The 13,172-nt window shown below is 44.5% G+C and overlaps 1 protein-coding gene across 1 annotated transcript in view; it reads right to left on the reverse strand.

Moving 5' to 3' along the window:
• LTK (leukocyte receptor tyrosine kinase) overlaps positions 1 to 13,172 on the reverse strand; it is a 200,232-nt gene that overhangs the window by 109,133 nt on the left and 77,927 nt on the right. The window contains exons 3-4 of the mRNA XM_019519044.1: positions 6,936 to 7,088; positions 5,582 to 5,807 (exon numbers count right to left, since the gene is read on the reverse strand). Of these exons, the coding sequence (XP_019374589.1) occupies positions 5,582 to 5,807; positions 6,936 to 7,088 (379 nt within the window). The remainder of the gene's footprint in view (positions 1 to 5,581; positions 5,808 to 6,935; positions 7,089 to 13,172) is intronic.

A 13,172-nucleotide genomic window follows, 5' to 3' on the forward strand; every position in this document is an offset into this window, starting at 1 on the left:
TAACCCTTTCTATATTGAGAATGGGAGGTGGGGGCTCATGTGCCCCACACAGCAGCTGCCTGTGCCACTTGTGACATGTCTGCCATGGGTTGGCCATGTCTGCTCTAAAATATGCCCAGAATTATAGAATTGGAAAAGTGGCATAAGACTCCCCAGGTACCTATTTCACCCCTACTATTTAACACCTACATTCACTCCCCCCCCAGTTCCAACCTGTCTCTCACCAACTGACTCCTCAATTTATATTTTCACTGGCTGGCTGCCTTGCATGCAGACCAGCCTCTGGCTTCTTTACTATTCATTCCATCCAGGAAGAGCACACACCAACTGCAGAGGCTTCCTCAGCCTGACGAAGGGGTTTTAAACCCGAAAACTTGCTAAAAAAAATTTTCCCCAACTATTTAAGTTGGTCTAATAAAACATATCAGATTCACCCAAAGGATCTTGTCTGCCTATGTCCTTAGACCAACATGGCTACAACCTATACCCCATAGCTCTGAGTCACACCTGCACTACCACTTTATATCACATCACAGCAGGGAGGAACCTTCAGCATTAACTTATATTATCACCCTTCTATATAACAGCAGATCATCCAAGAACCTCCAGCACTGAAACACTGCTGTACTCTCTCCATCATGCATTACAGTACCACTTCCAACAAGCTCTAGCACTGAGACCTGACTTCCGTTAACTCCACTACACAGCATGGCAGAATCTTCAAGAGTGATAAGTAGCTTTGTATCATGCAAAAAGAGGTACAGTGTTCCACCTAAAAGCACTGCCCAGGAATTCTCTTGGTAAAGACCGTCAGCTCCAATATCTAACTGCAGCAAGTTTTCCAATGCCATAAATAACGTACCTTCTTTGCTTGGTCCCGGGATCAAAAACAGAGGCTATTCAAAGCCAATTTAATTTTCGTAATGGAATCAGGAACAAAGCCTTTTGTATATAAAGCAGAAGATAGATTGTTGTAGCTGGCTTTCAGATAAGCCCAGCTTGGCAATACCTTTACTATCGATTTTATGTCAGGGTAGATCTCAGTAAATTGGCTAATATTACTACACGTCTAAACAGAGGCATTAAAGCTGCACACACACTTGGAGAAGCTGTCAGAGCCTTACACATCTCTGGGCAACTTGCAAACAAACAAAACATTTTGGATCTGTAAAGAAACTGAACACTCAGTGCAAGAGAACTCAATGACCTGTATGGCCCTGGTCATTTCTAGAGTTCATCAGTATTCTCAGCATTACAAAACTTCTGGCTCCTCTGTTTCCCTCTGTTAGGAAAAGGCCTCCCCACTTCTAAATAATCCTTTCTATTTAATGCCTGACCAGCTCAGAAAATAAACCTGCTGCTGGATCTGGAGAAATTATCCTTGAATACAAACAATAACAACTTCTTGTGTTAGAGTGAAAAGAGAGGGAACGTTCTTGTACTAGAGAAAGTGGCTGAGGGACCCTTGGGGACTGCCTCTGTCCTGCACCCAGAGCACTGCTGTGAAACACATCCTGCCCATTCACTCCTGCCCCATGGCCAGCAATTCCCAAAAAACAAAACAATGCAGCTACCATGGAGCAGCCCTGAGTGCATGCCAATAAGCACACCTGAGACAGAGCTTAAGTGCACGTGCTCAGGGCTATCCTAAGGAGGCTACAAGTACATTGCCTTCTTTTTAAAGAACCCGTGTGTGCAGAACAGGCCAGGCCTTGCAATAGGCCTTCCAGGCATGGCACAGGCAGTGCAGACATGCCATTAATCATGCTTTATTAAGCAATGCATAGACTCAGGCACATAGTCACGCAAAGCAAAAAAAATGCGTGGGCAGAAGGGTTTCCCACTGGCTACTATTGTGAAAGATAGTATGCATCAACCTAAAGTAACACTGGTCCCAGTATTAATTTCTCCTTCTAACAGAAGTAGCCCATAATACCCTGAATTTGGTTAGACAATGACCTCTGGGTAAATGAGGTATCTTCTATTAGACCAACTAAATAGTTGGAAAAATTGTTCTTTGCAAGCTTGTGGGCACAAACACCCTTCTTCAGGCTTAGGGAGAGTCTGCTGGTGCTTGTGTGAATTTAGTTAGACACTTAGGTCAACATTACATCCAAAGTGGTCACCTTACAGATGCACTGCTACCAACCCGACAGCAGAGATGAGGGGAGCTGGTGTCTGGTGTTCTCCAGCCTCCTCTCTTCACTGTTCTCTTCCTGGAATGCTTTCACCAAAGATTGGTCTGAACTGTGGATAGAAGCAAATGGACCAGCAGCTTCAGCACTACTAGTCTGATGATGAATCACACTGATCAGAGAGGACAATACCATTCCAAGGAGCACTTCTCTCCTGTGCATGGTACACGCCTAGGGAAAATACTCTGCTGACAGGTTCAGAAGGAGGAACTCAGTCAAGATAGGAGTCTTCCAGAGCCAGAAAGACAAAAGCCCAGTGAAGCGCTCCACTTGAACTGAGTGGGTTATGGCTTGGCAACAGGGATGAGGATTGGTGGGAGAGGCTGAAGTAAGGTGTTTTGTAGTTCCTGCCTCCCTGAAAAAAACTGCAGTGCTAATTTTTTGCTGACATAAATCTCTAATTTTGCTTCAGCAATGTCCTGTGGTAGTGAGTTTCACTGGCTAGCTATATAAACTGAATACTGAATTCTATCCTACTCAACTGTTTGGTCCTCGCCCTTCTTTTTACTTCCAACTGTAAAGTAGCACATGGAGGCAGACAAAAACATGGAAACAATTCCAAACCATCCAAAAATCCAATTCTTCAGCCTAGTCTCTCTCTTCCTGACAAGTGGTTGTGCTAGGTCTGAAGATACAACAGAGAAATTTGATCTTGGATCATGTACTGGGCAAGGAGAAGGTAGATCAAAATGCAGTGAGTCGGTTTTGCACTATCACACACCCCAAACGTGTTTCATCCTGGGTCTGTGCAGATATTTTTTTTAAGTTTAATTATAAAGGGGGGGAAAAACCCAAATAATATTCATTTAAAGGTCTCCAATTCCAGCCCCTTTTTCTTGTTTACAAAAATTTTAAACAGCCCAGAATTGCTGTCCATCTTTTAGATGCCCTTAAAACATATGCAATTATCCCAGCAATTATTTAATTATTCTTTTCATTAATCTAAAGTGTTAATGTCAATGTCTTGGCCAAACTCCAGTTCAGCTAATTATCTTTTAACTACTTCAGTACTACTGTAATTTTAATTAAAGATAATCCTAACTCCATCTCTTCAAACTGCTGGTTAGTATTCAAGCAGACTGTTAAACAGTTACTTTGTTCCACTCCAGAGACAGCTGCATCTGAGTGATGGGTGGAGGGAATTACAATATATACCAAGTGAATAGATATTTGTGGGTGCTGCTGTATCAATTAGGCTTTTAATACATTGAAATGGGTCTGAAGTCTAGCTGTGTTGGCCAGCAGGAACTGGCTACATTCTGGAACTGGCAATCGCAGTCCGGGCTGCAAGAATGACATTAGAAATTGACCTCTGAGAAAGTAACTGCTTCCCTGCTGCATCAGTCAGAAGATATTTTGAGTGGTATAGGCCTGCCTGGAAACAAAGGGAGCAGGAATTAAAAATAGGAAGCAAAAGGATCAGAGGCCTGACAATTAAATTTTTAAGTTAAACTGCTGACCAGAACAGGAGTCTTGGCTGGGTATATCCATGGCAACAAAAGGTAGCGCCAGGGAATTCAAGGGAAACAAGAGCAGGGATCTGTTGCTGGAAGTCTCCACAGAAGCTAATCAGGCATCATAAACTAAAAGCCTGCAGTGTACTTACCCCCAGCTCCTAACAGGCAGGCAGGAGAAAAGAAAAATGAGCACAAGGAGGGCTCTAAATCAGTAGGCATGTGGGCCCTCCTCTCTTTTTTCTGCTGCAATTCAGACCCCTGCTGCACCTCAAAGAACCCTCTTGTTCCCCCTACCTTGTATATTCTAACACCTATGGGAATGACAAAACAAATGGAAGAAGACCAAAGAAAGGGAGATTCAGGTTAAGAGCCAGGTTTACTTGATATTCTTGTCTGCCTGTTCTTCCCCTCTCTATCAGAATACCCCTGAACTCTGCCCAGGCTGGGATGATCCTGTGATACCATCTTGTTCTAAACACAAGTTGGCCTTTTTCCCCCCTCAGAAAGAACCATAATCAACTTACACACAGGTTGACCTATGATTGGGGCAGTGACCTGGCACAGCACCAATAAGGAGACTTTGTTGTCCTTATGGGTGCCACAGCAGTCATCTACTCCATCATGATTACTGTAATGTGGCAAACTCAGCTCACGAGGGGAAGACACACAACAGCTGGGTGATCCAAATCACCACCTGAGTTCCTGGCGATCTCACTGGTCTGCTTCACTGGAGTGGGAGATGGCAAGATAGGAACTCAGAAATCCTTGGAACCTGGTGTCAAGTAGAGGCATGCAGAAGTCTGTCTCAACTACAGGCTGCCGGGAGCTAAGAAGCCTTGGGTCCCCACCTCTGGAACAGTCCATGTGGTGGGTCACCACTGGAGCCGCAGAGCCAGGAAACAGGGCACAGGTGAGCCGATAAGAAACTATGCAGGATTCACTTTGGAGCCTTGCCCATGTTTCACTGAAATTGGTCAAAACCAACACTGAAACATTTCTGATGCAACAAGTTAACATTTTCCAACAGAACACAGTTGTCAGAAAAGATTTATACAGCTACCCTTGTCCTTCTTCCCCATAGCTCCTCAAACATTAGACCATTTGAATTTGGGATTATTTACATTCAGGGTTTGGTTCTTCATGTCATAAGAAGTTTGAATCCAGAACTGCACTTCAAATCTGTCCTTTTGATAAGAGTCTGTCCCTGCTCAAACCTGTAAATAATTTCCATTACATTAAAAATATCAGCGTTGATCTGTATTGCTGTGGAATTTTAGGCTGAAGACAATATGGTGAGCCTGGGGCAAAATTGCCGTTGGTATAGAGGATGCTTTTTTGTTATTTTAGAATTTTTGGGGGGCAAGTTCTTTCCTTGGTTGATTCTGTTGTGGCATTTTGCAAGCGAAGCAACAGTTCAAGGAAAAAGACATTTCCCTAAAATTGAACCTGAAAATGGGGGGTTGACATATATGTGGGGTCAACTTATACTCAAAACATTACAGTAGTTAAAAATACCTGAACAAACAATGAAAACATGACCCCTGTCACTATGATAAACCCCCGATACTATTTAGAAAAATAAGCCCATTTCTGAAGCTGTATTTTGGACCCATAGATGTTTGGCATATCATCTCAGTACTAGTGAGGGAGACACAGGGAAAAAAGGGGGTATCCTCACCCTATTAAATGTTTTGGAGGAACTGTAACCTACACTACATTATATGTTTTCTTCTGTGCCTGCTCCATGGGGAATGAGTGTGACACAGTCATCAGTTTCAGAGCCTGGGTCTTTAGCTCTTTAAGTTCCTGTTTCAGTCCTAAGTGTCTGCAGAAATAATGATCTTGAGAACAGATGTTGTTAAAACCCAATGCAGTGAAGAAACTGACCCTCAGCGCTAAGTCTAACTAGCCGCAGGCAGATGATCTTACCAGCCATCTTTTTCATGTCCAACTCTCAGAGGGATGACTATCTCCTGGTTTGTCTCCACGTGCCGGACTTTGACTGTGAGTCCCTGGGGAACAGGAGCAGCTCCAGGTAAATATATGACCAGCTCCAGCATGCAGGACTCTGAGCTCCTGGGCAGGACAGGGCTACGTAGACTGAACTCACATCTATCCGAGGGCCTGTTAGCATTCAGGAGAAGAATGTCTTCGGCTGGAAAGGAGAAAAAAAGTGAAGAGAGAATATAAAGACAGGAAAAGGGAGGGAGAAAGGACAAGAGAGAAGGAAATAAGATAAATGAAAGGAGAATACGTTTTTAAAAAATGAAAGAAAAGGTTGAGTGAAAGAGCAGAGAAGAAAGGGGGAAAGCAGAGAAGAATCAAAGGGTAGTAAGAAAGAAAAAGGAGAGAGGATGTGATGGATAAAATGGTAGTTAGAAACTTACTTCAAACACAGATACGAAAATTAATATAATATAATATAATATAAGGGGTCATTTAGCTGTGTAGAGGGCCTGAGTATCATGAACACTCGCCCTCTAGTTAGAGTGGCATTTTCTGATCTGGATGGGCAAAAGACTAATTCATAAAGGGTCGGACTGGGTCCCTCTAAAGTTGATAAGAATGTTGCTAAAAATTTCAACAGGAGTGCAACTGTATTCACAAGAACATAATGGTCATGGGCCATATCCTAAGACATGGTAAGTACTTGGGAGCCTACCAACACCCACTAAAATCAAAGGGAGCTGCAAGTGCTGGGCAACTTGCAGGAAAGCCTTGCAGGATGATCAGTAATATGCTGATTGCTGCTGATTGTCCAGCAGGTTGAGTACAGATGTACTTCCCTTGAGCACGCCTAGGACCTGCATATCCAAGTAGCCATACCAGGAGTGGTAGGACCATTGCATTTCTCAGGGTCTGGTTCTCTATGGTAATAGATACACTGCACACTAAGGATACAAAATAAGTTATTTACCTTTATCGTTGGGCCTTTGAGAATATATCCCCTGCATTTCAAATATGTGTGGCATAAAACCCTCCTGTTGTAAATACCACACTTCATACCACACTACATTGTGAGCAGGGCTGCCACACTGTAGGTGCTAGATATAGCTATGTAATATTCTCAGTTCCAGTGTGTGAGACATGCACAAGAATAACTGATAGATTTTTTTTATAATACATACAGTTCTTAGTGGGATGTCTTCTAGGGTCTACAGTGGGACTCCATGTAGGCTAGTAAACTGAGTTCAGCAGTTTGAGAAGGTGAAGGATGGCTGGTCACAGACATGTGTGTATGCACATTTGTATTCTTTTAGGAATGAACTAGAATTCTGCCTACCTTCTATGTCTCCAGTGGATGAACTGTCCTCCAGAAGCTGTCGCTGTTCCTGTGGCACCAAGACACCCACTGAAGATGGTACCCAGTCTGGTTTTCTAGGGGCACCCACAGATGTTATCCAAGAGCAGCCTGACCCAATGTTACAAGAAGTCTCTGTAATAGGAACCAGAGAGAGAACATTTTACTGGTGCCTTAACTAGCTTCAAGAAGGACATCAGTCCAAGATGCTAATAAGTAGATCTAATCAGTCTGGAACCATCTCCGTAAGATAGAAAGAATCAAAGGAAAGACCTGGAGATTCTGGTATACCTACACCACATAGAAGGTCCTCTTGGGGAAGGATATGCTAGAACACGCCCTATCCACTGCTTCTACTCACATTCCCCAAACCCAGAAATGCAGTGGTGAAGCCACTCAAGGGATGTCCCCCAAGACTGCTACACAGCATGCTGTTCTTGAAACCTTTATGTCCAGCCACAAGAGAGTACCTCTCCCCACAGCACATTTCTCTCTCACATTTCCAGGTTTGGTGTGTGCAACTCTACCTGAGAGTGCCAGGGGCATGGTGTGGACATTCTTTGTGGTGTGGACATCCAGCCAGAGAGGGTAAGGGACAACTCAGAAAAAAATGCCTGAACATCCTTGGCTGATGCAAACTGGTCTATTTTCACACTGATGGTGCAATACTTGTTTAGACTAGCTGAGCACCTGACCTGCTTGCAAGTATAACACTCAACAGGGAGACATCCAAGAGAACTGCACCAGCACGGAAGCAAGCCTGCATGAGGTAGAACAGAGGTCACTTTGGGAACAGGAATAATGGAGACAACCTCCTCTCCATGTGGGACACAGAACTCCCAGACAAGAGGAGAGAAACCCTTCCAATGTGAACACTCCAGTCCATGTACATTCAAAATGTTAAAGCATTCTGGCCCAGATATTTTTCATAACCAGATATTATAAACCTGAAAAGAATTAATTCACTGCTGCCTCATCAGTCTACTACAATCTCCATGAAGGGACATCAGCTGCATAATTCTCTCCTACATACAAGGAGATGAAAAAATATGATGGGCTGATATTCCATTTGGAATATATTTTTATTATTATCATTATAAATTAAAATTACCAGTGTATATGATATATATTTTATATATTTTAAGTATGCTATATAAATAATAATAACAACAGTAGTAGTAGTAAATTACAGTAACAATTAAAGATCCCTGGGGTTCTGTGGGTGTGTATGACTGTATTTCATATATGCACATAGTAAGAGATGAAGTATTTCTATTTGAGAGTGCTGACATTCCGTATAAATAGCATCCTATTCACTGTTTTTCATGGAGAGATGCATTCCTAGGCAAGAAGGAAAACAGTTTTTATGGAAGGAATTAAGATTATTAGAGTAACAGCAACAGATGGGTGAACAGGTAAACAGAAGCAGAGCAAGACTCAAGCTTCTTAAATGCAAATCTTTTTTGCGTTTAAATCCCCAACCTTAACCATATATTAACTAAGAATTTCCTGTGGGAGGTCACTGTGCTAGAGGTAGTATTTACTGTACTATCCAGAGTAGATAAGCATCCATCATTTACAAATGAATTGTGCTAGAATTACATTTTAAAAACTAATTAAGACTGTAGGTAAATGCACGAAATGTACAGAATGTTAATATGCAACTATGTAACCCTGTGGTGCACCTCAAGTCATGAATTCACACCCACTGATCAGCAGTTATACGCTGGAGCCAGCAGTAGGACTGATTATGCTATTAATTGTTCACCTACTTGTTTAAGCAGAATAGAGAGTATATTCCCATTATCAGTAGCAATAAATATATAAAGCACACATAGGCTGCATCTGGATGAGCGTGGCCGTGCAGTATGTGGCACCGCAAACACATCTGTGGCACCATATACACACATTTAGATGTTCTCCATGCTGCAAAGGCATGCTGCCCATTCACGGTGCTGCTCCACTTTTTTTCCATGGGCTTTTTTGACCCCAGATATCCAGGGACCAGGGGTTGAAAAAACCCATAGAAAAAAAAGGTGGAGCAACATATGAGCGGGCACTGTGCACTGCCCAAAAGCCGAGCCAAGCTGAGCCAGGCCACCTGGAGCTGCACTGTGGTTGTTGGCCAGGCTCTGCGCAGCAGAATTGCTGCTGCTGCAGCCCCAGGAGGCCCCCTGGACCCTACCACTACTTGTCCCTGGGGAACCAAACATTCACGCTTGTCTGGATGCACCCTATAGTGTATTTTATATACACTTCTCTGCGTATATGCAAAGAATACACAATGAAGACAATCTCTGAATCTATTGTGCTACAGTACTACATCTGAGACAGCTAACTGAAGATTCAGTAACAACAAATCCAAACCACTTTTCATAAAACATTTTTAAAGCCAATGTTTATGAAAAATTATTGCACTAAAAAGTCTTACCAACATATGAACATGTAATCACAGATATTAGAACAAGTCAGTTCCTACCTTGAAATATACAGCCACGCAGCTATGTATTATGTTTTGTTTTCATTTATCTGATCTGGATAATAAAGTAAATACAAGGGACACCTGCACAATGACAAGCAAATGATGTTACCACCTTGCTCCAGATGTACAAAGGTTCTGTGTTGGGAAGTTTTACTGTTTGAGAGAGGAGTAAGAAGCTTGCCTAGAAAATAGGAATTTGGATGCACCTGACATATGGGAAGGGCCTTCAAGGGCAATGGAGAAAGATGATCTGAGCTGAGGTGTGAGGGAAATGGAAAGGAATGTCTAGGATCATTTACACAGCAAGAAACAGTTTGATGTACGGTTGGATTGTTAGACAATGGTCATCCTGGAAGTAAAAGTGCATCTGCACTGCAACTGACACACTATGGCAACAGAAGTGGGAGCTAATTCCATAGTTGGTAACATGGAGCTGGGTGTGTGGCTTGGGAAACCACCCTTGTATCAGAGCAAGGGTCATTTCCCATGTATGGATCCCCTTGTTCTGCATAGGCCAGGAGATGCAGAAGCAGTCTCAGACCCAGCATGTATGCGTCCTGACCTCAAGGGTTAAATAGTAAGGGGAACATGACATAAGTTTAGGATTTATTTGTAAGTGGGTTTTTCTACAGCTTGTCAAAGGCCCATGTCCTGCTTGGGGGCTAAGGGCAATCTTGCTTCTATCAAGTCAATGGTCTATTTGCAAGGAACTATGGGGGAAGTGCTTTGGACAAGCCATTTGTGAGTTGCGTCAATGTTTAAAAGTTGCAAGTGTAGCAGGCTCATCTTTCAGAGCTTGAGATCCTGCTGTTTTGATTGGTGAAGCCCATCCACCAATCAGGAGGCAGCAGGAGAAATAAAGTCACGCCCCTTTCCTGAGGGGAGGGGCAGAAGAGCTCCCCTGGACCTGATTGAAGACTGTAAACTGTCAGGTCGGGAAGACTGCAGGGGCGGAGCCCTGGAGCATATGAAAGGAGCTGCGTGCCCAGCACAAGGGGCAGATGCAGCGAAGGACTCAAGAAGAGCGGAGCCAAGAAAAGCTGGGAGCTTTCCCTCAGTGGGCAATAGGCCCAAGGCTCCTGAAGCTGCCATTGGAGAAGCGGCCTTGGGAGCGGTGTGAGACTGCTCAGGCTGTTGATGGCACACAGGGACGGTGAGCAGAGACCCGGCCCTGGGAGCAGTGTGAGACTACTTGGGCCCATGATGGTGCACAGTTCAGTGCACGGAGCCCAGGCTTTGGGAGCCGCAAGCAGCGGCTTGAGCCTGCAACCCCAGCAGGGCCTTGGGGCCTGCAGTGAGGTGGCTTCGGCCTCATCTCCCAGCAAGCCAGGTCCCACGGCGTGCAGGGCAGCGCATGGGCCCGAGCCTTGGGAGCCAGGGAGCAGTGGAGGCTGCTTGGGTTAGCCACCTGGCGTGAGGCCAACCCAGGGCATGGGCAAATAGTAGTGCTGCAGCCTAAGGCCCAGCACCCAGGAGCCAGCAGCAGTGGTGCAGCAGCTGAGAGGAGCTGAGCCCTCGGTGCCCAGACCGGGCACAGGGTGGAAAAGAGCCCTGTGGCACAGGAGAGGCCTGGAGAGGCGCTCCAGCATAGGAGACCCCATTGAGCTGTGCCCTGAGCACTGCCACCTGAGGGAGCATGAGTTATTGGGCCCTTCGGTCCCACAGGGGACAGACATTTGGGGTGGGCAAACCCCAAGAAGGGGCTGAGTGAGCAGCCCCCCCACCTAGTCAAGGCCCTAAGGGGAGGGGCCCCTGGTGCTTCCTGGACACCCCCCAAGGGACCCCATTGGAAGAAAGAGTATCTTGTGCCATGGGTCAGGGACTATATTAAGGCAATAGATGTTATTAAGATTGTTCATGTTTGCACTTTACATTTTGTGATTGAAATGTATTGTGATGTTGTAAATAGTGTTATTTAGGGTTTGACCTTGGTTATTGGTTAATGTTCACTGTGTAAATATATGTATATGATATTTAGTTTTATGTTTATGTACATTATAGCTTAATAAATTTAATATAGTTAAGAATTTTGGGCTTGGGTTAACTGTATAGGGGAAAGAGGGATCTGCTCAAAATTCTGGCATCCCTCTCACAGCATCCCTTCCTGCCTACCCATCCCCTCCTATTGGGAATAGGGCACACCTTTGGGTGTACCCGGGTTACACAAGCTAATGTAAAAACTGGGAACACTGAGGAGTTCTCTTTTTGTCTCCTTAAATCATTGTTCAAAACAAAACAAAAACACAAAATCTGGAAACAACTTCAGAGGAATGGCATGAATCTTAGAGAGGGCTGAATTTAAGGACAAGAAAAGAATGTATGATCCATAGAAAAAATCCCACTGTGGTTAGCAGAAGAACCTCCATCTTCTAGTTTAAATATTATCAGTCTATGCTGCCTGGTTGTTCCCATGCCAGCGTTCACACTCATATAATACAAATGTATCATGGACCTTGGATTTCCCTCCCTGTCAAATGCTGTATTGTAAAGCCCACCCCTTCCTGCTTCCCAGGTGTGTTTATCAAGGAGATCAGGGAGACAAACTTGTAGATATTTGATTTTAACATTCTGCAAGTAGGAAATTGAGAACAGACACTTGCACTTTGTAATCTGACCTCCTCCATTTCCTAGGCTTGATTACCCCAACAGCCTGGTGTGTGGGCAATGTACAGAAATATTGCACAAGACCATTGCGTGAAGGCACTGTATAGAGATATTGCACAAGACCATCCCTGCCCCACAGAACAGACAAGTGGTGAATGGCACAGAGAGAGGTATGCAGTGACTTGCCCACAGTAGGTAAGGAACAGAACCAGGTAGAGAACAGGGGTCTCCTGATGTATTACTCCACTGGCCAAGGAGTCCAGTGTCTAAGAGAGGGATCTATCAACCTAAAATGTGTGCACACAGGTACATATGCTCCCATGGCCTGCCTACACCTTGAAAAATTCCCATCTATCCATGTGCACATAGGAGTAAGGACACACAGGAAACATATTTATAATATATTTTTAAAAGGTTTGGATGTGGAGCAGTGGGAATTTGCTTGGGGTAGTATGCCAGGAGAAATGCTGTGCAAAGGGAATTAAAAATGGTACATCATGGAATAAATAACATATAGCTGCTCCCCTACTTACATCCTTTCTGCAAAACACCTTTGTGAAGACTGCAAAGAGCAGAGCTCACTAACATGAAAAGATTAGCATCGCTCCCCACACGAAATCATCCAGAGAGATCACTAGTGTAAGTAGGGGTGGGTGAGGAGGGCACAAGCCCCAGGCACAGGTTAAGGTCGGGTACTGGAACTGAAACTGGGGGATGCTGGAATAGAAACAGCTAAGCTGCTAGTCTAGCAGCTATGAGCTTGGTCCATGTGGAGAGGAGCTGGGAGCTACATAGTGCTGTGAAGGAGGCTCTCTAGTCCTAGTAGATAAATACTGTGGGGAAAAGAAGCAGGGGGTAAAGACAGAAACCATCCCTACTTCCTGCTGAACTAGGGGATTTATTTCCCCACTCAGAATGGCATTTGGCAGCACCTTTGGTGAAGCAGGGAGAGAGGTTTTGCCCTTAGCTTGGGGATGCCTTCCCCCATTGCTGTCAGGACCCTAAAGCTGCCTTGACTCCAATACGGTCTCTCTGCAGAGCTGGAGCAACACAGCTGTCAGGACCTAAGAGCCCTCTCCCTTCACCAGTTGGGTCCTGAACACCACCCAGCCTCAAGTATTCCCTTGGGTGCC

Source organism: Gavialis gangeticus, unplaced genomic scaffold (genome assembly GCF_001723915.1).
Source record: "Gavialis gangeticus isolate Ggan-Ray unplaced genomic scaffold, GavGan_comp1, whole genome shotgun sequence".
NCBI classification, from domain to species: domain Eukaryota; kingdom Metazoa; phylum Chordata; order Crocodylia; family Gavialidae; genus Gavialis; species Gavialis gangeticus.